Below are 22,902 nucleotides of genomic sequence, written 5' to 3' on the forward strand. Positions count from 1 at the left end.
CTCTTAAAATAAGTATATATCATCATTAAATCACAACTTATCATACATGATAAATTTATTAACTTTAATGATAATTACTTTAAAAATTATATTACCAATAAATTATTATTGAATAACGATATAAAAATATATTTTTACACTTCCATTGACCATTAAAGTCTAGATATATACTGAGGAGGCAATTTCCCCAATACCCCTAAGATGCATTTGCCCAGCCTCAAATTAACTCTTTCATTGTGCCACTGAACCACTTATTGTTGTCTTCTCTAAGCCATTGATTTGCTCTAATTAAAGGCTCCACACCATATTTGCTCCCATTTACTCCCTCCGTTACCATATCTGCACAAGACTCTACACATAGGTAAGAAAGAATCAACCCTAATAATTTGTTGTTTCTCTAATAATCGATTTTAATTAGAGAATTAATTTTCATCAATATGATAATTGATTGTTTTTATTTAAAATTGATTTTAGCATGTAGTATATTGGAAATCGACTTTCATATGTGAAAATCATTATTTTTATTTCTCTTTTTTTTTTTATTCACCATTCTTTGTCCTATGCCAAATATTGGATAGGAACACGCACGTTGTATAATTATATTTTTCTATTTATTACATTTTATTTGCGTGTAAATATGTTAGAAGACAGTTTCAATATATATATATATATATATATATAAAGAGACACTTACAAATGAAGGAGGTAGGAAAAAAAAAAAAGAAACAAAGATGTGAGTTTGTTAAAAACGTGTGCTATTTTGGATTTACATATAGAAGAAGATGTGACATACATAAGTTTGTTTGTAGGAAGAGAAAGGTGTTTGTTGCATATGCTGCCAACAGTTGGTGTCTCAAAAATCTTACCGTCCATTTTCACGTTACGAGCTTGGTTGGTTCTCTAAACTCCATCCACCGAAATCAAAGCTACACCTTTCGTCCTGCAACAATTTTTTAGCTCTTAGATATGATACTCATCTTTCCTTTTTTTCTCTCTACTCTGTATGTCTTTCCTTAAACAAATATTGTTCTAATTCTTTAGTTACCTCACACATTCACCTCTTTTCAACATTTTCATTCACTTCCCTCGATTTGTTTCCAATACATTGCCTCCACTATCGCAAGAAGGTTTGTTTTTCGCCTTATTGCAATTTGGATTTCCCTTAAAACATTGAAATATATCTCTGCCCCTTAGCGTTCAAGTTTAATTTTTTATTTATTTATTTCATATTCAGGTTGTTTTTGTTTGTTTGTTTGTTGCATTAGAAAAACTCAATTTGTGGGTATTGATGATAAACTTGTGGTGTCTCTGACCCTACTTGCTTTTTCAATGGCTTGGAAAAGAGTTTTTTCTTTCTACCATAGGGTTATTAATTTGTTGCTTCTAGGATAATTTCAAGTAAGTTAATATGTTAAATAAAAAATTGTACCATCAAAATTTTGTTAAACTAATAATGTTTCTTTCCTGCAATTGTGTGTGGGAATACTGGAAGGAAGGGAACGTTGGATGTGTTAACTCATAATCCTAAATTTGCAGGATGGGAAGAGTTAAATTGAAGATCAAGAAATTAGAAAGCATAAGCAATCGGCATGTGACTTATTCAAAGCGAAAAAGTGGAATTATAAAAAAAGCAAAGGAATTATCAATACTGTGTGATATAGATATCATCCTTCTTATGTTTTCTCCAACAGGAAAGCCTACATTACTACAAGGAGAACGCAGGTAGTAATAATGATCAATCATTTTTGTTTAGTACCGAGAATGTATGATATTGTAGCTTAATTTACTAAACGGTATTAAAAACTAAATCATACAACTACTAACTAGTTTGCCTTGATTTTAACCTGACTTTCACATTTAACGTTCATTTTTATAATTTTTTCTTATTCATGCCAAAACCAAACGTATAAGTTCAAACAACTCTATTAACTTTTTTAGAAAAGCGGAATAGGCCACATTCGTTGAATCTTGGACACTAATTTAAAATTCACCTTTAAAGTCTTGAAATTAAAAATATTAAATCCATGTATTTTTTAATGATTTTGCATACTGGTTATTATTTCCAGCAATATTGAAGAGGTCATCGCAAAATTTGCTCAACTTAGCCCACAAGAAAGGGCCAAAAGGTTTACCAAATTATTTTATGAAGTTTTTATTTTTCATTTATCTGTGTGACAAATAAATTAATCTATTTTCTCATTTGATTGAGCAGGAAAATGGAGAGCCTTGAAGTAAGATTATGTTTTTTTTCTTCTCATATATGCCTTTTACATATATTACTTTTGTTGCGTTAAATGTGTCTTTTATGTTGTCTCTCCAACTTCTCGTGTTGCTTAGAATTATGGTTTTGTTTAAAATTTAGGCACTAAAGAAAACCTTTAAGAAGTTGGACCATGACGTAAAAATTCAAGATTTCTTAGGTTCAAGGTAATTTATTGTGATTATCAAATTATCAATATCTTTTATGTAAAGGCTTAATTTTAAAGGTTATAAGTTTTATTTTTCTACCTTGCAGCAGTCAAACAATGGAGGTACAATTTCTTCATAGACATCATTATGTTTAATAATAATTTCAGAGACTTAAGTTAGCAGATGAACATCCAAAATGTTATAACCCTCATGCAGGAATTATCTCACCAAGTCAAGGTTTTACAAGCTCATATCACAGAAGTACAACAGAGACTGAGGTGCAACTTTGGAGCTTTTGGTTGTTAAAGTATTTCTTTTTCTTTTTGGTTTTACAAGCTCTCTTGTTGAACTATTATTCACATGACCTCTAACTTTCAGGTTTAGTGTTTTGCAATCACTGGGTTTTTCTTTCCCGCATATAGTATGCTTATGTATCATTTTCTTGTGTATTTGAACTTTGACATATTCGTTTTGCTTATATTCTTGATCACTCCTTACACAAATTCTTTTAGATGATACCACTTAACATTTCTCAAGCATGTCTAAAATTGATTTAATTTTATTTCAAACATGTTTATATGGTTGGTGCTTGGGTTTAGTGTTTAAGCATTATTGATATTTTTTTAATCTCTTTGACATTTAAATTTTCTCTATATAAAGTGATTAATTAGAGCATTAAAGAGATGAAAGAGAACTAATGATAATGCAAAATGTTATTATATCCCTTTTCCTTAACAAAATACTAACACATTACATGAAAATGTCAAGAAATGTATATGTGAAACTTAATTTTTTCTTTCAGAAATGAAACTAGTACAGTTGATACTTAGTTGTTAAGTTTTGTTAGTAGTTAAATTGTGACTAAAATATTATAAATTGGTTGATAGACTTGCAAAAGTAAAGAGATTGTTATTTTCATTTTACGCATTATTCACCGTTTATGTTTTAGTAATAAGTGAGAAAAAATCCAATCAAATTTCACCTTTTGCATCACATCTTCTTCCATCTACGGATGTGGATTACACCTTAAATTTTCACAACTAGGACTTTGTTTAGGTTAGAAAAAGTGTAACCATTATACTAGTTGACATTTTAAATATCTAGATTTTCATAGTTATAAAACAATTCCTATGCAATTGGACTCAAATCTACTTTGTAATTTTGAACAGTTCATATACATTAAATTTCATTGAACTTCTACCTTATTTTTCTCTGCCAATAATAACATGATCATAACATAAACATAATATTACGGAAAATTGATGTTGTTATGCATGATTTGTGGATCATGAAAGTTTGAGTATCCATCATAGAGTAATATTGTTTTACATTTGCAATTTTTTTAGCTATTGGAATAATCTAGAGAAGATCAATAACTTAGAACATCTTAGACAAATGGAAGACTCACTACGGGAATCAATCAATCGAGTAAGCCTACAAAAAGTAAGATTTTTTGTTTCATGTAGACTAATCATATTGTTCTCTTAACTTCAAATGTCAATATACCAGTCTATTAAATAACTACTAAAATATTAGCTTTGTATTTTTAAATGTTTGCATTTTTTCCTAAATTTGACCTAATTACTTGAGTTTTCCATTGGCAGGAAAATTTAGGAAAGCACCAACTCATTTCACTGGAATGTGCTAACCAGGTAGCAAATGTTGTACTCTGTTTTTGTGTGTCAATATCTCTTTTTCTTTTCTCAGAATACTTATTTGGGATAATGTTACTTCATAGTTGCAGGAAGGGATGACATTACCTTTGATGATGACAAGTTTACAAGAATCCCAACCTCTATCTTGGCTTTTGAATAATGATAATCATCAGTTGATGTTACCCAACGAACCAAAATTTCTATCCTTTAGGTGGGTTAATTCTTATGAATCTTGCATTCTCAATTTCACAGAGCTTTGGACTTCTCTTGAGCTAACATAAGTTAAAGTATTGAAGTGGATTCTTGTTAAAGTATTGAAGTGGATTCTTCTTATGAAAATTATATATACATTTTAACCATCTAATGAATCGATATTCCGATTAATATGTTTCATTAGAGTTCTAATTTTATCAATTTTCTATCTAAAATTGGCACATATTGTCTTTTGTTTCATCTTGAAATATAGTTATTAATTCAATTGAATAACATGCAGTGATAATACCAATAGAGATGTTGAGTGCTCAACTGACATTTCACTCCCAAACTATTTTGGTCATATTGGGAGCAACAAACTTGAAGTTGGCAGTTCTCCCCAAGTCACTACTATGGGTCAAGGAGGTGGTACCATGAATGAGTTAAACGGAACTACTTACTTAAATGTACAACATTGTGACCAGTTTGCATACCCTCCTCCACCAGATATTGAGGAAGTGAAACATTTCCCTTCAATGGACAATAAATCGAACATTGTTGATTACCAAGTTAATAACAACTTTGATCTTCCCAGATCACTGTTTGAAAATGGACATCAATTTTGGAATTCTGCTTCTGGGTCATGTGGGATAGCCATGTATAATGAGAATGACTACCATAGGGTAAGCAATTATTTTCTGTTTCATTTGTTCATACTTCTTAGTTCAAGGTAGGTTTTGAATTTGTTGAAAGATAGTATTCATGAAAAAAGAAGATACTATTATTCATCATGTTCAAACTCTTTATGTTGTATTTCTCTAGTTTTCTAGTAAACAAGTAGGTTTTGGTTGGTTTCTAATTTCCTATGTTTTGCAGTAATTGATTGGTAAATTGTTCATGGTGGCCTTTTCAAGTGAGAAGAATGTTAGCTGATAAGGACATGACCAATGCTTGCAAATCATCTCCACAAAAAACAACTTAAGTTGCCTTTCCACCTGTGAGGTTAACGGGGCTCATAAGAGTGGGCAATGTTAGTTGTATATATTGTATGACTTGTAGGATGCAGTTTGTTCCCATATAAGTATTTAAGTTGACTAGTAGATTTTTGGAATTGATCAATGAGCCAAGATGTAAATTTGAATTTTGTACAAAAATAATTTCGTGTGATTTGAGACTCGAGTGCAGTTATTTTAGAAAATCGTTTCTTGAAGTAAAAATTTGTTGATGCTCTTTATGTATAAGATAATATTCTGCTTTTATGTAAAAAATGATGAATTGGAGAATTAGGACAAAAAATGAGTATCAACAAACATTAATACTTACGGAAAGTATATAGTTAATAGTTGCCTCTTCCTTGTCTGCTTACCAAAACATAAATTATGAGAATTATATTATATATAAATCTAAAAATACTATGGACAAGATGCTAATTGGCAGAGATAGAGGAACACTTTAAAGCCGAATACATAATTTTATTTTATTCATCCATGTCTTCCATTCGTTCTTACACAGAATCACCTCTTAAAGCCGAATACAATGACATATAGAAGCTAAAATACTGCTGCTTTTATTTTCTATTCTATACCTTTATAGCTAAGCCCGAAATTACCATACTTGATACTTCCATAGCAAAATTAAAAGTTGAAAAAATGGCGGGTTGATAAACTATACCACCACTGCCACCTTAACTAACTCTGTCTCTTTCAATAAATAAAGGAGTGTTGAGACAATCCAAATGACCAGGGCCATCTTAAAATATGCCTCTCTCATTTGCTCCCAATGACTCTCACTTCTATATTATGTTACTTTTTTCTAATTGTTATACCACACTTTTGGTATTATACTAATAACCAATTAACCATAATCTATAAATGATACACTAATTTTAAGTGCCAACGCTTCCAGAAACTAACTGTAAAGTGTTGCTATGTCCTTCTATGTCTCTTAATTGAATTGTTTCCCTGTGAAGGTCTGGCCAAAGGACCAGCTATCAGGGGCAACATTGTTAGAGACCAAGGTGCGGCCCTCGCTAGTGGTAACCTTAAAGGAGAGGCTTTGTCCATTGAGGTAAGTGTTGCTTTGCCAGTTCTGACCCCAGTTTCTGGACATTGGTTGCCAATTAGTCCTTGAACCTTTGATTGAAACTGCTTGAACATCACCAGCACCACCAACATTGGTGATTAGGACTAGATTGAAGTAAGAATGGCCATTGATGGTGAACCTGATGCCTCCTCTCTTTTGACATGGGACCCTGCATTATCACAAACAAGGAAAATCGGCATGAATTTGCCACAAGCATAGATTCCTATAATTTACAAGAAAATCGGCATGGCAAGTATATAAATTAAAGAGAACATGTGACACATTCTTTCTAGCATAGTTTAGTATTATCGGGTAATGAATTTAATATCATTAGTTATGAAAATCAGCTTTACATGAATTTCACGTAATAGTAAATAATAGATTGAAAAGAGTATGTTAGATCATCTCAGTACTCTTTCTTTTGTTCTAAACTCATCACTCATGTTTTGTGAACCTTAATATGTTACATCAGATTTAAGAATTTCACTAACTTTTTACTTTACTAATGGAACCATTTAAGAACTTAAAATCTTCGTCTGATGATCACCTCAACTTGTTAGAGTTATGCCCGACGCAGTTAACCAGTTCGTTAATAGCGGATGCCTTAGGCATCTGTTTTGTTAGATGGTAGTTTTTTCATCGTTTGTTCCTGCGTTTTATTGTTTCCCCATCATAAAAAAATTTAAGAACTTAATGATTTTCACATATTACTCCATATCTTTATACTTTCTGCTAAAAAAAATATTTTCATGTTGAGAATTGGTTCTTAGATAAGAAATGTTCTAATTCCGTAACTTCCAAGTCAGTCTTCTCATGCCCGGTTCAAAGATAAAACAACTAAAACCTTTACTTTAGGCCTACCAACAAAAAAAATGTTTACTATTGATTTTTATAAAGTAAAAAAGATCGCATATATGTTAACAAAAATGTCCAACATATTACTCTTTCTTTTAAGGTATTTTTTTTCTTCTTTAAATTTGCTTTAAGCCCTTCTTACCATTGGACCGGCCTGAGTTTTCTCTAACCATAAACTAAATAAGAACCTTTCTTGAACTTATGAACCTAGCAAGAACTAGTGCTAGAAAATAGAAATGCTCTTATAAAATGTGCTAATAGCTAGTATTCCTATTCCTAGTGAACCATGACACATCCTGAAATGATTAGGAAAAGAATATGAAAAATTGAAACGAAATCAGCTACCTTTTGTAAGCCACAGGTACTATGCCAGCTCTGTATTGAGCTATTTGTTGGAAGACAGGCTGAGAGAGATCAAAATGTTGAAGGGGAGGGTTGCACCAGCCACCTGCATCATTTGGGAGGGCATTGTTTGGTGGACAGAAATTGGTGGCAGTGACCACAACTGTGTCTGGAAGGCACCACCTTTGGTCATTGACACACTTGATCTCAAAGCAAGCCCCACAGCTCAAACCATTGTTGAACAAGGCCGTGCTCAAAGCAGCCGTGTTAGTTCCGTAGCCCTGGCTATACAGGTTTCCATATCCACAAGCTCCACCTGCAACAAAGCTCCAAATGAAGGTTTTGTTGTTATTCTCAGGTCATCTTTGTCATTAGAAGTTACACCATTTCTACATGGGACTGGACTACATGTCTGTGGCCCTATGCAGAGGGATAATAGGGGAAATTGAGACAAAAAATGTTGAGGGTAACCAAATTAATGTGCAGCATGTTACACTATATAGTTTCTAACATCAGTAATATAAAAAAGTTTTGTATGTGTATAAGTAAAAATTAGTTAACATTAAAAGAAATGAGTTACACCTGCAAATTCCAATTGACTATTCTATGAGAATTCTAACCCAAAATGAAAGAGTTCCTAGGATGCGCTTGTTATAAAAGTGAGTAGTTCATAAAAGTGTGCAAATAAGCGGGATGAAACTTTCCAGTTTCTACCATGCCCATGTTTGCTTGACAAAAAAAAAAAAACAATGATAATTTACTTTATTAATGGTCAAATTTTATAAGGTAAATTACAAATGAGTTGGACAATATTCTTAACCATTTCACATCTTTTATAGTAAGTTTGAACTGATTTTATTTTTTCAAACTCAATTAACTTCACATCAAGCTTTTCTCCTATTTCTTTAAGATTTCTTTTTTACAATTTTTATAGCCATGACTCCCCTCTCTTGAAAAGTTTGGACAAATGTTATAAACAAATACATAATACAGAAAAAAAAATTAATGTTTTTTGAAAGAATAAACAAAGTTGGTCCTCCTTTAGCATGCTTAACAACGTGTGGAAGAAACATTACAGTAAATTGTCACACATACCCATTGTGCCAGAGGCATCGCCCCCTCCATAGAAGGTAGCATGAGCATCCATCCAACCATCACTGTCCCCATAAGCACCTAAGAGAAACCCCACCAAGAGAACACCCAAAAATACCATGTTTCCTGCAAACTATACGTAGTGAGTCTTGTACAGTATAATTAATTACTATAGCTAGCTCACAAAGTTTAAAAAGAGTAGCACCTCGATAGAGAGGGAGAAAGGGAAGCAGAGAAGTTGTGAGGAAATTAAAAGCAGAAGGCATAGGCAAGGAATAAATAGATGCCGCTAACTGAGAGCATGTTTGACAATCCGGTACAAAGTGACTTTTGAAGCAAAAGTAATTTTGCCAAGGATCAAGATTCTTGCTTTTGCTTTCATTTTACTTTTATTTGTTGAGTCTGCATTGAAATAGGTGATGCAACAATTTCAACTGGAAACCAAACATGCACTCAGTCTGTGTGATTTCGCAATTAACTAACGTAATGCCTACGAAAGGAACTGACACAATTGTTAAGTGTGGGGACCTTGACATGCCAAGTGTTGCTGTTTCATTTTTATGCAGGGACAAATATTTTTTTGCTGAAACCACGTGGTTTTGAGCCCTTTCTACCTTTGTTTGTTCCCAAAACTAGAGTAGAGTTAGAGTTTGCTGATGTGCAAGTAAGAAACCGTCGTTGCCTCTAGAAGGAAACGAGCCAAGAATGTGTCATTTCCCTTACACACTAACTACCAGTGCTAGTTAGACCCTCAACTAACCTTACTTTTCTGATGCTTGTGTGCTAAATTTGATCAAATTGTAACTAGAGTGAACTAAGACTCTTTCTGAAACAATGACTATAAGAGCTCTAATCTATATATGATCCTTGCATGCATGGCTTAATATCTGGCACATATTTAAAATATAGATTGTATTATTTCCAAGACAAGTAGTGAAACCAAAGATTATTCTTAATTAACTGTTTAAGATCAAAGTACTAAACTCGCGAAAACGACCATAACTTTCTTTTGTGCAAAGAAAAATTATTTAATTAATCAATCAGGCCAACCAAAAAGCTCTTAAGTTATACTTAAGTAATGATGGAGAAATGGAATATCCTTCTACAAGTGTTCTTAATATTTTATAAAAAAATTATTTAATATCCAGAAAACATAAAAAAAAATTAACACTTACTATACAATAAGTAGGAAGATTAGCAAACAAGATGTTGTAAAAGAATTTGAAATTATTGCAATGCATGATCATACTACGCACGTGATCTGCTTTATTCAATTTTATTAAATATTGAAATCCATAAAATGTTTAGACAGAAGCTTGGTGGAAGTGAGGAAAGTAAAATTGATAGTGTGAAAAGCGTTTGGTTTGGCACGGTAGAATCCATCTAGTTTCAAACCAGCTGCCACAAGATTGTCTAATAAGTAGAATTGAGATTGGATTCTTCACGTAAAGTTTTGAAATTGAGTTTCATAGGAGGAAAAATCTATGAAGCACGGACATCTCAGCTCCTTGCCGTGTCTCACACGCGTCCGTGTCAGTGTCCGACACCAACACCCATACTACGTTCTATATTTTGGACATTATAAGTATTCACGTGTCCGTGTCCGTATGGTGTCCGTGTCGGTGTCGATGTTTTATGGGAAAAAACTATATTAAAGATAGCCAACAAAGGTCCATTAACACAAAGATTAGTAATCAATAAAGTTAATAAATATTTTGAACTGGTTTCTGGGTCTTTGGATCCACTTACCAGAGATATATTTGAATTTGTAATTGATTGCTAACATTCGGGGCCACGGGAGGACACGAAGAAAACCAGAAGCAGCTAGCTCGTCACGACTCAATCAATGTTATAGTACGGTAGCTAGGTTGCAAGCTTACAAAATCGGTTGCCTTAATTAATTGAAACTTGGAAAAGAGATATATAGGATAACGCAGCACGTGGATGAGGCGGTGAGTTATATTCGTTCGGTCATGTCTTGGAGGACCAACAACATTCCAATCTCATTTATTACGTACTTTCATTCCATTCAATGCCTAATGCTTTCTTTGAAAAGCCTAAATCACAAACATTATTTAAACCATATACTGCACGTTGCATTTGGAAAATTTTCGTAAGTAAACTTGCTTATGTTAATTCAACCCATATGAGTGTGTGGTATTTCTGCTATGTAATATACAAAAATGACTGATTGGTGGGTGCTGAAAAACTATTTGACCCTGATTGAGAGAAAGTGATGTAATTATAATATAATAAGTAGAGATGTCAAAAAATAATTACTGTTAATAAATCTAAACAAGCCCATATGCTGGCATTTGATAGTGTTCTCGAGTGAAAAGAACAAAACAATGACAAGGTTCAGAAAACAAATATATTGTGTATACACAAAGCAAAAGTAAACTTCAAAAGTAAACCTCTCACATACTGTTAAGGACTCACTTAATATTCCAAATATAACCCACAATATAGGCTAAACGTGCGACACTAACATCGCATTCAAATTTACCATAAACGGCTAAGAAGTATCACGTTATAAACCTCAAAAAAAGAAAGAAAAAAAAAGTATCACGTTATAAATACTAGTATTTTAATTTGTAAGCTCTGTGAGATAAATGTGTATTTTTATATCATTAAGATTTATAATAAATGTCTTTGAATATATATTATATATTTGATTTATAATGGACAATTTCGGTTATAATATAAGGTTATTTTTAACTTTTAAAAACATTATTAAAATTTAATTTAGAGATGGAAACAAATAAAGATTATCTGAAAGAGATAGACAATTGAAAAGTCTGCAGATAAAGATAATTTGTGTGATGACCGAAACAATTTTTTTTAGTTAATTGCGAGAGTAATGTGCGAAATGTCCATTCTTGTAAAAAAAAGAATAAGAATATTAAGAATGTTTGAGTGGGTGAGAAGAGTAAGAATATTAATAGTTAAGGTATGCTTTCCATTTTCATGATTTAGATTTCATGAAAATATATTAAAATATTGTAAATTATTCATTTTCAACAGAAATATAAAGAGAGAAAGAGAAATCGGATAATTTAATTAATAAAAAACATTTTATTTTATAATATCTAAATAAGAAAGAAATATGTTTAAAGAAACACACACATGAAAGGGTCATGACATCAATCTATCTGCAAACCATTACATCCCTGTTTTTTCTCTGGCAATTAAGTAGTGACACTTTTCTAGAATTCCAAACAATTACGTGCCACGGTGCTAGTACCTTGTCACGATTATTCGCTTTCAAGTTGATTGTCCACAAAAATTGGTAAATCAAGCTACTGTTGTGGACAATTACAAAATATTTGGCAAATTAAAAAGCACGTTTGTATCTGTTGACAGCATATTAGTAACATTATGAGTTAGTGTATTATACGCACCTTGCCAATAAATGTCACAAACAAAGCTCATCGAGAACTAACATTCTGAGAGTCGTCATCGTCGTTATCAAAATAAATGTACGTAAATATTGTCAGATGACTCATGTATATTCATAACGGGACACTTGTATGTCTTGCAACATTTGAACTCTTGTCAATAATTGTTACATATATGATAGCTATGACAAGTGAATCAGCCCGTAACATAAATTATTTTTAATAAACATTATGTTTGGAACAATGTGATAATAAATAAAGTATGTTTCTAACCTCCTCAATTTTATAAGGTGTGATTGTGTGAAAGCAAGAGAACTGACCGATAATATTTTTTTCTTTTTTGGAGATAAAAGATAGACTTTAATTTTAGAATTTTGTTAAACAATATCCTTAAAGCATTGATTAAAGAACTAAAAGAAAAAAAAATTATCGTAAAGATTAAAGGGAAGTATAAAAAAAAATTCATTAATAACATTATTTTATGTATTCCAATAAAAATATTTTTTCTTTTAATTTTTTAAGCAATGTCATAAATACTCGGATAAGAATTCGTCTTAATTTTAAAGCGATGGACCTAATGCTAATGGTGACAGTGTGAGCGTACCCTTTCGTCAAATTCAGAGATGGGCTTGCATTTATTTGCAATTTATTTCTGGCAACTACTTCTTGCATCGTTACAATTGCTTGTTACACCTTTTTATGCTTTTAGAAAGATTATTTCAGAATGTAAAGGGGTTTGGTTGTTTTCTGTTTTCATTTTGACTGAAAATAAAAATGGTGATGAAAATATGTTTAGTTGAATTTTTGTTTTCATTTTCAGTGAAAATATTTTCTCAAATGAACCAAAATCTGAAAACAATAAAATCTCGTTTTCAGTATTTTGAGTTGAAACCAGGATCCTTATTTTGGATAAAATGAAAACGCGATGACAAAAAATGTAATTTTAAATAAATCTAAAAATATATTTCCTTTTGAAAACTCATTTTCAGTGTTTTTATTTCTTGAAAGCAGAAAACAAGAAGTCAAACTAAACATATTTTCAAAATTCTAATATTTTGAAAATGAAAATAATTTTCAGAAAATGAAAATATAAATCAAACACATCCTAAAATTTTATATTATGTAAAAGTTAATTTGAAATGTAATTTTACATTTTGGATTAGGTACAGAAAGCAAAGATGAAGGTGCATGAAATAGTTGTCTTTATTTCACTACATGGAGGTATGCAGGTCCAATGGAATCCCATGTTGGTCTTTCATTTACATTCATTAAGGCCAAATCTCTTATCTTGGGCTGTTAAGCCTAATTTTTGTTTGGGAGTTGCTATTTGTCCCATTTGGTTTTGCTACTAGCCCCTACCATTTCTCAAAACTCCAAAATTATCCATCACCGAAATGCACTATGGAATTGTGTTTCCACTACATAATAGGAGATGCACAAATTATGTTCCATTGTGCAAATATATAATGAAATCACGATTGCGTTGTGCATAATTTTCGCACCTACTGTTATGTAGTGAACACAAGATTCTGTAGTACTTCTTTATCTGCAGAAAAAATGCAAACTAAATCATGATTTCGTTATAAGGGGTGGGGGGGATAAAAATAAATTGTACAAAGAAAATGTGGTTTCGTGATGTGTAAAAATATTATATGGAAACATGTTTATGCCTACAAAATCTAAAATGGAATGCGTTTCCGTTATGTAATTTTTACGCATTTTTTTTTATACAATAGAAACATGTTTTCTTTTAATATTTTATCATGAAAATTTTATTGTAGAATTAAGTTACCTTTTTTATTTGAATTAATTTTGATACAAATTATATTAATGATGACACACATTACTTTTTTTAATAGTAATCAAATTAATTGTTGCATAAATTACCTTTTTGTTTAGATTTAAATCAATGATAACACATTACTCTTTTTAATTGCAATCAAAAAAAAATATTTTGAATTGATTTGATTACGATTAATAAAGGTAATTATTATAATAATTAATTTGATTACCTTTATAAATGGTAACTTGTATCCAATTAATTTAATTTGAATTTAAAAATATATTGAGTATTATTAAAAATGATAAATTATATCACAATTAGTTTAATTACTTAAAAAAGGTAACTTACATTTATAGTTAATTAAAAATCATAAAACAAAAAAATACAACAAAAATATGATTTCATTGTATTTTTCTTAAAACAAAAAAATATATGACAAAAATACGATTTTGTTGTGTGTCTCAAGACTCTCAACAAAAATCACAACAAAATCATATTTTCATTGTATATTTATTTTGTTTTAAAAATACGAAAATGTGATTTCGTTGTGTATCTCAACAAAAGTCACAACTAAATTGTGTTTCCATTGTGTATTTGAGAGAAAGTGGAAGGTCTCAAGAAGGAAGGGGGGGAGACAAAGTGAAGGGTGAAATTTTTTTAAGTAGGGGGCAAATTGGGTATTTCACCTTGGTAAAGGTGCCAAAAGCAAAAGTTGTTGGGGCCAATAGTAGTCCCCTCTCTGTTTTGGGCTACTCTCAATTTTTACTTTGTAGGCCTAATAAAACACTAGGATATGCTTATTTTTCTGGATTAATTACATTTTTACCTTGTTTAGTTCAAATAATAATTTGAGTTGATTATGTTTTTTAAATGAACCACATTTAGTCTTTTAGTAAAAATTTAAATTAAAATAAACCAATAAAAAGATCAAACTTCACTTAAAATAAAATAAGTTTCAAAACTTATCTTTTTCAAATGCTAATTTGATTTTTTTTATAAAATCTAAATATTTTTTTGCATCTAGATTTTTAAAATGAATGAATTTATATATATAATTTATTGTAAATTTTTATATGTTTATAAAATTTATTAATTTTAAAATAAATAAACTTAATTAACTCATATTAAAGTTTATAAAAAAATTATAAGGAGTCAATAAAAACTACAATTAAACCTATTTCTTAATCATTTTTAGGGTTGCAAATCACAGATCCAACGGTCACGATTTCGTGAGAAGGTTAAAGAGAAAAAAACCCGACTCTGTCTCCTATACCCTAATCTTTCCGATCACCCCTTTTTCTCTCTCTATATATACAAACACAATGTTCTCTAACCCTAGCTCCAGCAGCATCAGCATCATCGAAAGCCTTCTAGGGTTATTCTCTCTATCAGTCGCTATTCCGTCTTGTCTTGTGTTTTCCTTTCACCCTCTGCATATCTAAGTATTTCAGCATTTTTTTTTGTTTGATCTTTTCAATTCAATTATATTTAGTTGCTATGTGCCTATGATGGTGTTAAATATACTCCGAGATTTATTTCTATGACCTCAACTTCGTTCTGAGGCACTAGCTTTATCTTCCTTATTTTCGATTAGAAGCGCATGAAAGTGCTGTAAGGGTTTCGCTATACTATTTTTGTAGCGCTCAATTTTATTTTATTTTGAGTTATTTCATGATCGAATTGTAACTGCAATGTCATGGCTCTAATTTGCTGAATGCACCCGTGCAACATATGCTTAGTCTTAAGTTTTGTTCTGCCATTTTGTTTTAACCTTCAAAATCCACACTTGTATCTCGTAAAAGCAATATTTATGCGCAGATGATGACAACATAGACAGGGACATCAGCACTCTATAGGAGAATGGTGACTACGTCTAATGGGAATCTCTCTGATGCGCTCATGAAATTTCTTTTTTATTTGGAATACATTGTGAAACAAAAACCAAAGGTTGTTTTGTTACAAAAAAACTAGGTTTTATTTATAGCTTATATATACTTGTTTAGTTCTCATAGTAACTATACCATATGCAAGTGACGATAAATTAGACAGGGACATCAGCACTTTTGTAAAGAATGATGATTGTCTTTGGGAATCTCTCCGATGCATAATGATTTTTGTGTTTGGTTTTGTAATGCCTGTTTGACTGTTTGTGTTGATGTTGAATCGTTGTTTGATACGCCCTGTAAAATACATTCAAAATGCCTTCGTTTTCTGATTGATTTTATGTGTCGGTCTTTGGTTTGCAAATTTATAGTCTGTACACAAACTCCCTTTGTCTTACGGAGGTTATTTATTCTAATTTAAAGACGTTGCCAATGATGTACTCAAATGCACGTATTATCAGACTTGGTCATGATGATATCCTAATTGTCACTACCTCTGAGGCCATGTCTACCTTGAATTTATAGTGTCTGTTATGATTAGTCTTGTGTCATTGTTCTATTCACTTCTTTTTTCAAAGAGGTGCATTAAACCTGCTTTCTTATTCTGATTGTTTTTCATGGTAGTTTTGTTCTTTTACAGTGTTTGCTTTGTATTTGTGTATTGAATGTTGCAAACTTGCTTCTTCTTTTATCATTGTCATTGTTTTGTAAGTCATTTGAGCTTGCCAAAGTTAATTTTTTGGACAAAATTAGCAGATTCCATGGTTAAGAATTTTGGTGCTGGTGTGTGCAGTTTACAAGCCTGATGATTGTCACCAAGAACGGAGATTTGAAGATTCTTTTGTTGAAGCCTGACCATCATTGGGCTCCAAAAGCATCTAATGTAATAAATCGTTCTATATTGGTATAAATTAATGAAGGCTCTTATTGTGATTGCAAATGCAAGCATGCCTTGAAAGAATACACTGATGGACATAGGTGCATATGCATGTTATTTGGAATGTAATTTGAGATTGAAAACCGGGGAATCGGTCAGGAGGTGGTAATGGTTCAAATAAAGCATGGAACTAACCTTTAATTCTAATAAATCATAGATTGGCTTTGATAAAAAAAATTGTAAACGATCTGAAAATTGGTTTAAAATCATTGAAAATTGACAAAAAAAATATTGATCAAAGGGAAGTAAAATCAAATTGTTTTGATTTAGGAATTTTGCCGTTTGCTAGTTTCAAATTGTTTTAAATTATTCACTTTCATTGGGACTTATTGTGAGGAAGATTGCAATGTAAGGGTAATATCAATGTGATGAAACAAATCATCTTTTTATGCTGGAACAAATGAAATTATAGTAACGAGCTTCTCGCTAATTTTCTTAACAATTATACTGCTTAAACTAACCAAAAATTTACTACATAAGATATCTACACACATACTTAGTATTAGAAAATAATTAGAAACTCGTTAGTTGTTGTGTTTACAAGTACTTTCTTCTTCGTTGGCCTTAAGTCGAATGATCTTTCTCATCAAAAAGTCCTCAGGAATTTGATGTCATATTATATGGAAGAGATTAATATGAAAATTTTTGGTGTTAGTATGCTTTGTATAAAAGACCACATTTTTTTTATCAAACTTTTTAATTATCCTTTGCCATTTTCAAATAAGAACACAGGGTTATAATACAATCTTTCACATCAAGAAGTCCTTTTGTCATTTTTATCAGACATTCTTCACTTAATATTTTGAACTTTTTTCTAATAAAAGTTAGTGGATTAGTAGATTTGCTTTAAATTTCTAATAAAAAAATCTCAATAATTTGTTTCTTGTTTATTGAGAATACATACTTTGAACTTTTGTCACATATTCTACACTTAACGGTTGAGTTTTTTTGTTAATAATTTAACTCCGTTACGAAATCATTCATAAATGGTTAAATTTTAAGATTAATTGAGGTGAAATTGAGAATTAAGTGTTTATGCATAAAAAGAGACAAAAGGTACTTACGAAAGCAATAAAGTTAAAGTTCAACTAGGATTTTGTCGAAAAATAGTTCAACTAGGATGAAATTAATGTTTAGACTGTGTGTCTATTTGTAAAAGAGACAATTTAGGGGAGTTGAATATTTTTTGTTATTAGTGGTGGAAGTAGTAGTAGTTTAATCAAACAAGAATGAATTTGTTGGAAAAAAAATGAATTTGAAGGTGAAAGAAACTCATTTGCAAAAGAGACAAAGTTTAGGGGAGTTGAATTTTTCTCTCAATTTTAATAGTATTAGTAGTTTTATTAAACAATAATGATTTTTTAAGAAAAAGAATGAATTTAAAGGTGAAAAAACTCGCAACTTTCGTGTAATTTTGACCTCTATATACAAGAATTATACTTTATATGGATATTAATTTGTTAAAGTATAAATAACTTTAATAAAAAAAAGTAAAAAATAATTATTATTGAATCAGTCAACAATTGAAATAATAATAATAATAATAATACATGAAACTATTATAAGTTCGATCTGTTTAATTTTTAATTAATAATCATTATTCTGCATTTTACTCTAAAAAATTGCACCCGACAATTTGAAACTGTAAAAACATACTATAGAATAGTTTATATACTCCACTAAATGTAAATAATTTTCAAATTCTTTATACATTTCACTCACGTATTTATATCAATAAACAAATTTCCAAAGGCATAAACCCTCAATGCATTCATGGAATAAGCCCAATGCCAAACAAATCTGAACCAAATATCCTCGCATAAACACACAGAAATCTAGACTACCACCCATAAGAACTTGAGCAAAACCTGTCGGCAACAGGGAGAATAACGAAATCCGAGTGATATACTACTATATTTATATTACTAAATCCAACTCATATATCAATTGGCCTATTAGCTCAGTTGGTTAGAGCGTCGTGCTAATAACGCGAAGGTCGCAGGTTCGAGACCTGCATGGGCCAAATTTGTTATTTTTGCGATTTAACTGTTTTTACTTTTCAGTTTTCAATGTGCTAAGGTTCTTCGAGACCTGCATATGCCAAAAATGTTTTTTTTTTTTCGATTGTAAACAGTTTTTAGTTTTTAACGTGACGACTAGTGATTTCGCAAGTTCCACTTTCTTCTGCTTAATTTTGTTTTCTCCTTAAATTCTCTTATCATTATCTTTCTTATAAAGAATTAATGCTGAATCGAGAAATGAGAATTGGTTGAAGATTTTTCTTTTAGCAGAATACACGAGACAAGATTTTGAATGCAACCAGCGGTTGTGGGAATTTTATAGAATTTACTGTATCTGGTTGTTTCAATGTACAAGACTAAAAAATACTACATGAACTTCCACAGTATACAGACATGATGAAAAGTTAAAGCACCATGATTTTTTTTTTTAATTAATGAGAAGAGACGGACGAAGTGCAAACCGCCATATAAAAATAAAGTCATGAATGAGGCTGAGGCATACAGCTGAGCTGAAAGCTATTTTATTGTCATATAATTTGAACCAAATTGCAACCTGTTTATGACAACAATTTTTCAGCTTTTGTTGGCTGCTGAAATAGTGAAATGTTATCTTGGACTGAACAATTCATTGGTCGCACTATGTTAATTTGAGGTGAGTATGATTCAGTAACTAACAATCATGATGCATCAAAATTCAAAATCAATTTTCCTGTTAGAAACCTGCACCGGCTTAATTTCTTAATTGGACAAGTTTTATTTTTGTCCCTAATGGCTCATCTAATTTGTTGGTTGAGCTAACCATTTGCCAGAATTATTTGGACTGGCTTCTTAAACAACTGAAACAAGTTGTAGTTGATACTAATGGCCTTAGTTTTCAGGTCCTTTATCACCATTTTTTCACCACATTTTTTGAGAAAAATGCCGGCACCCCTTCTCTATTACCATGTGATTTATGCCTAAGCAGTGAACAACGACGAGGGGGTTCTGATGAATCCAGCCTGGATTATTATGTGAGAGGCAAATGAATTAATTGTCCCTGATCTCTACCGTGTTAAGATTTGGTGCACATTAATTTTGAATTCCCAATATTAGTGGTTTCTATATAAATTCATTAGGAGCTAGTCCCTATCGTGTTTGCAAGTCTCAGATATGCCCTATCCTTACCGATTATTAGGGAATGTTACCTTTAATCCAAAAGTTATCTAAAAGAAACTAGCTAGGAGCTCAAAAAGCTAGCACAAACTCATAAGCATTTTGTTACAAATGATATGATTTAGGCTTTGTTTAATACATAAGTGGGCTTATGAGTCATCCAAAAATTCCAGTACAAAAACATATAGAACAATTGGTTTAATATTAAATGGACTACAAACACTGAACATAAGTTGTGGCACCTTCTGCATGCATTTTACTTTAGTGCATGTAAACTAGTAGAGGTGTGCAACTAATTATAAAAATAGCATGTTAATCAGTATGCCTAACCCACCAAGCCTGTAAGCCAATCAATTAATTTACATTACAGATCCTCCTTTCTGGTGAAAATGACAAAGGAGGAGCAAAATGGATTTTCTATTTCAATTATCAGCTTGGGCTGTTCAAATGAAGTGTAACTATTTTGTTTTCTCTGGGGAACTTACTATATTGTATCAATATTCATTTTGGACTCATGCATATTTTCAACACCTAACACTCTGCGTTTCGTCAGTCGATTATTGGTTAATTGGAAATTTATAATAAGCTGGTTCATCAAATCCAATAAAATTTTACCATCCTACTTTTCTTAGCAGAAAAAGAATTGATATATATATATATATATATATATATATATATATATATATATATATATATTGTGGCTTTAATTTTTTAATCTATTATTTTTTTATAGTTTATGCCAGAATGCTAGGAACATATTCTAATTATAGATCACTTAAAAGATTCCCTTTAAGTTCGAGACATATAATTCCGGAAACTTATACAACAAATGAAAAACCAGAGCTTCAGATCACTAATGAAAAACCAGTATATACATTTAAAAATAAAATTGTGTTTAATTAAATCCCTATTAACCAGGGAAGGGTGGCGAGGAATAGACTTAACACCTAGACCCAAACAAATCATGACAACCTCAACAATTTCAGACCCCCAATGAAATTAAATAAGTTATTAATGATCTACACTATTTGAACACATAAATTCTACACTATTTTTTAAATTTATTTCAATAAATTTATTTACAATCTTAGAAAAAAAACATTTAATTTATTTTAATAAACTCACTCTTGTGTAACAAGTGCCTGTACAACAAGTACTTTTTTTTATACATTAGAAATATAAAGACAGGAAAAAAAACCAAGATGAGTATTTTATCATTACAACAAGTATTTAATTTAATTATTTATTAAAATATACATTATTTATCAATCATTATTCACTAAATGTTGGCTTTTTAATTGGTCTGAATTTTGAGAGAAGTTTTGTTTGATTCTATCTCCAAGTATCATTTCCTCTAGTTAAATTGAACGGGACGATAAATACTAGTAATATAACTATAAATTACATATCATTGTATTATAACATAGTAAACTTTCTTCTAAAAAAAAAATAAACTAAAATAACTCCCGTAAACTACATTTTTCCTCCTCAGAGTTCTTTGATCTTTCCCATTTTCTAGTCCTTCCTTGTCTCCTTCTCATCTCCTTCGTCTTGGTGACAAAATTCCTCCTCCATTCGATACCCCCAAAGTTATATATGGCTTAAAGTTAGCATCATTCTGTGAAAAAAGATATATCACGCGGAAAACGAAAAAGTCATATCATCATATTGGTGATAAAATTATTTAATGGATACGAACTAGAGATATGCTGATGTTAGAAGAGTCCACAAGTCTGATTAAAAATATATTCCACAAGTGCAAATAGTCAAGGAGACAACACACAACCAATCGGATCAAATAGGAATATTTCCTATCCTTTGTTAATTGGGAGCTGGCTCCCATCCTTCTGAAATACTATTATCTTTCTTTTATTGGAATTTTTAAAGACTCCCTTCAAAGTTCAAATTGGTTTATACATTAATTGTTTTTTTATAAATCTGTCTCACATGTAGATTAATGAATTTATATATGGATAACCATAACCGATCAAAATATTTTTTAGGGATTAAGAGTGAAAACCCATATAAAATGGGCAACTAAAAATTAATTAACCTAAATAAATATTATTTCTTTCATTGTTATTTTCTTAGAAATATATATGGGGTAAATAGAGGTGAGAAAATTAACTTATTAACCTATGTTTTCATGAGATACGTTTGAGTTACGATGACCTGATGATGATGTCGAAATTAATTAAAATTTATAACATACAAATATTTTTTTTTTAAATAACCATGTGACTTTAAGTTTTTCCATTGCACCGGAGGATATATATAATAGCAGAATCAAACCATCAAGCTAAAATTAATTTTCATAATTTATTTTTTCTTTCAAATATATTATATTAATTCATTTGAATTCAATTCCTTTCTTTAGATGATAAAATAAATATTTTTAAAACATTTTAATGTTGCATATTTATAATTAGAAATAATTGTCTTAGAACGAATGTCATAAGATGCTAATATATTTTCTATACATAATCTTTTCGAACTCAAAATCTAATTTTTGAAACATTTTTTTAAGTTTTTAAAAATATTTTTCCTTAAAGTAAACTTTGGATGAACTTCCCAGTAAAAACTTATAAAAGAAAAAAAAATCGTAAGATAAAATTTGTTTGTATAAGTTAATTTGTAAAAGTTATGTTATATTACCTTCTCAAAAAACTTATTTTTAATTTATGTATAGGTTAATTTTATTTTATGAAAAAACTTATTTTTTTTCTCTTACAAGTATTTTTGGATAACTTTATCTAAAGTGGTCATTTGATAGCAAGTATTTTTTTTAAGTATTTTCGTCGATATGTTGCAACTTTTTTTAACTAATAAACTAATAGTAGTATTATCTTAATATAGTAATTAGGCTATTAATTTAGTTAATTAAGTAGTGTGTGTGATTTATTGTAAGTATATGATAGTTGAGTTTAATTTTTATGAATAATAATGAGAGAGAGAGAGAGGGGGGGGGGGGGGGGGGGGGTAAGTTTTGACACATTGGATGACTATTTCGGTTGGCTTTGTTTTAATGAAATAGAAATGAGTTAACCAACTAGAAACCTTTAATTGGTCTACAAGGGTGTCATAGAATAAACAGAAAATTA

General features: G+C 30.6%; 2 protein-coding genes, 1 long non-coding RNA gene and 5 other non-coding genes across 12 annotated transcripts; 7 read left to right on the plus strand and 1 right to left on the minus strand.

Annotated features, from left to right (window-relative positions):
• Positions 1 to 820: 820 nt before the first annotated feature.
• On the plus strand, positions 821 to 5,485 carry LOC114392391 (agamous-like MADS-box protein AGL65). 4 transcript variants are annotated; one of them, XM_028353515.1, is made up of 12 exons: positions 821 to 891; positions 1,537 to 1,722; positions 2,067 to 2,126; positions 2,213 to 2,231; positions 2,363 to 2,427; positions 2,516 to 2,531; positions 2,626 to 2,687; positions 3,756 to 3,852; positions 4,014 to 4,061; positions 4,148 to 4,275; positions 4,558 to 4,939; positions 5,133 to 5,485. In XM_028353515.1, the coding sequence occupies exons 1-12, from the start codon at positions 833 to 835 to the stop codon at positions 5,133 to 5,135; spliced, it is 1,125 nt and encodes a 374-aa protein (XP_028209316.1). In that variant the 5' UTR covers positions 821 to 832; the 3' UTR covers positions 5,136 to 5,485. The 4 variants fall into 4 exon arrangements, with proteins under 4 accessions (XP_028209316.1, XP_028209318.1, XP_028209317.1 ...); XM_028353517.1 differs by having other exon boundaries at positions 4,154 to 4,275; XM_028353516.1 differs by having other exon boundaries at positions 2,519 to 2,531.
• A 222-nt stretch (positions 5,486 to 5,707) lies between these two features.
• Positions 5,708 to 9,146, minus strand: LOC114392393 (expansin-A1-like). Its single transcript, XM_028353519.1, has 4 exons — positions 8,833 to 9,146; positions 8,631 to 8,753; positions 7,539 to 7,851; positions 5,708 to 6,507 (listed from the first exon to the last, which is right to left on the minus strand). Exons 1-4 carry the CDS (start codon positions 8,891 to 8,893, stop codon positions 6,201 to 6,203), a joined length of 804 nt encoding a protein of 267 aa, XP_028209320.1. The 5' UTR covers positions 8,894 to 9,146; the 3' UTR covers positions 5,708 to 6,200.
• A 5,935-nt stretch (positions 9,147 to 15,081) lies between these two features.
• LOC114392691 lies at positions 15,082 to 16,805 on the plus strand. Of its 2 annotated transcripts, none has more exons than XR_003662370.1 (2): positions 15,082 to 15,755; positions 16,485 to 16,805. It is a non-coding gene; the product is annotated as an uncharacterized LOC114392691 (long non-coding RNA). The 2 variants fall into 2 exon arrangements; XR_003662371.1 differs by having other exon boundaries at positions 15,082 to 15,250.
• On the plus strand, positions 15,305 to 15,377 carry LOC114394304. Its single transcript, XR_003662709.1, has one exon. It is a non-coding gene; the product is annotated as a small nucleolar RNA Z267 (small nucleolar RNA).
• On the plus strand, positions 15,620 to 15,706 carry LOC114394305. Its single transcript, XR_003662710.1, has one exon. It is a non-coding gene; the product is annotated as a small nucleolar RNA R44/J54/Z268 family (small nucleolar RNA).
• LOC114394306 lies at positions 15,832 to 15,915 on the plus strand. The gene has a single exon (XR_003662711.1). It is a non-coding gene; the product is annotated as a small nucleolar RNA R44/J54/Z268 family (small nucleolar RNA).
• LOC114394323 lies at positions 16,119 to 16,195 on the plus strand. The gene has a single exon (XR_003662726.1). It is a non-coding gene; the product is annotated as a small nucleolar RNA snoR122 (small nucleolar RNA).
• Positions 16,806 to 18,577: 1,772 nt separating the features above from the next.
• TRNAI-AAU lies at positions 18,578 to 18,651 on the plus strand. The gene has a single exon. It is a non-coding gene; the product is annotated as a tRNA-Ile (tRNA).
• Positions 18,652 to 22,902: the final 4,251 nt, after the last annotated feature.

The sequence above is a fragment of the Glycine soja genome, chromosome 17 (genome assembly GCF_004193775.1).
Source record: "Glycine soja cultivar W05 chromosome 17, ASM419377v2, whole genome shotgun sequence".
Classification (NCBI taxonomy): domain Eukaryota; kingdom Viridiplantae; phylum Streptophyta; class Magnoliopsida; order Fabales; family Fabaceae; genus Glycine; species Glycine soja.

What these genes read in the sequence shown, in the direction of transcription:
- LOC114392391 (XM_028353515.1), top strand. Translation starts at nt 833, where the DNA reads ATGCTGCCAACAGTTGGTGTCTCAAAAATCTTACCGTCCATTTTCACG. An exon ending in ATCGAGTAAGCCTACAAAAA is followed by an intron (nt 3,853 to 4,013) that starts GTAAGATTTTTT and finishes TTCCATTGGCAG; the next exon opens with GAAAATTTAGGAAAGCACCA. An exon ending in CCAAAATTTCTATCCTTTAG is followed by an intron (nt 4,276 to 4,557) that starts GTGGGTTAATTC and finishes AATAACATGCAG; the next exon opens with TGATAATACCAATAGAGATG.
- LOC114392393 (XM_028353519.1), bottom strand. Translation starts at nt 8,893, where the DNA reads ATGCCTTCTGCTTTTAATTTCCTCACAACTTCTCTGCTTCCCTTTCTC. An exon ending in CTTTCTCCCTCTCTATCGAG is followed by an intron (nt 8,754 to 8,832) that starts GTGCTACTCTTT and finishes TATAGTTTGCAG; the next exon opens with GAAACATGGTATTTTTGGGT. An exon ending in GTACCTGTGGCTTACAAAAG is followed by an intron (nt 6,508 to 7,538) that starts GTAGCTGATTTC and finishes GTGATAATGCAG; the next exon opens with GGTCCCATGTCAAAAGAGAG.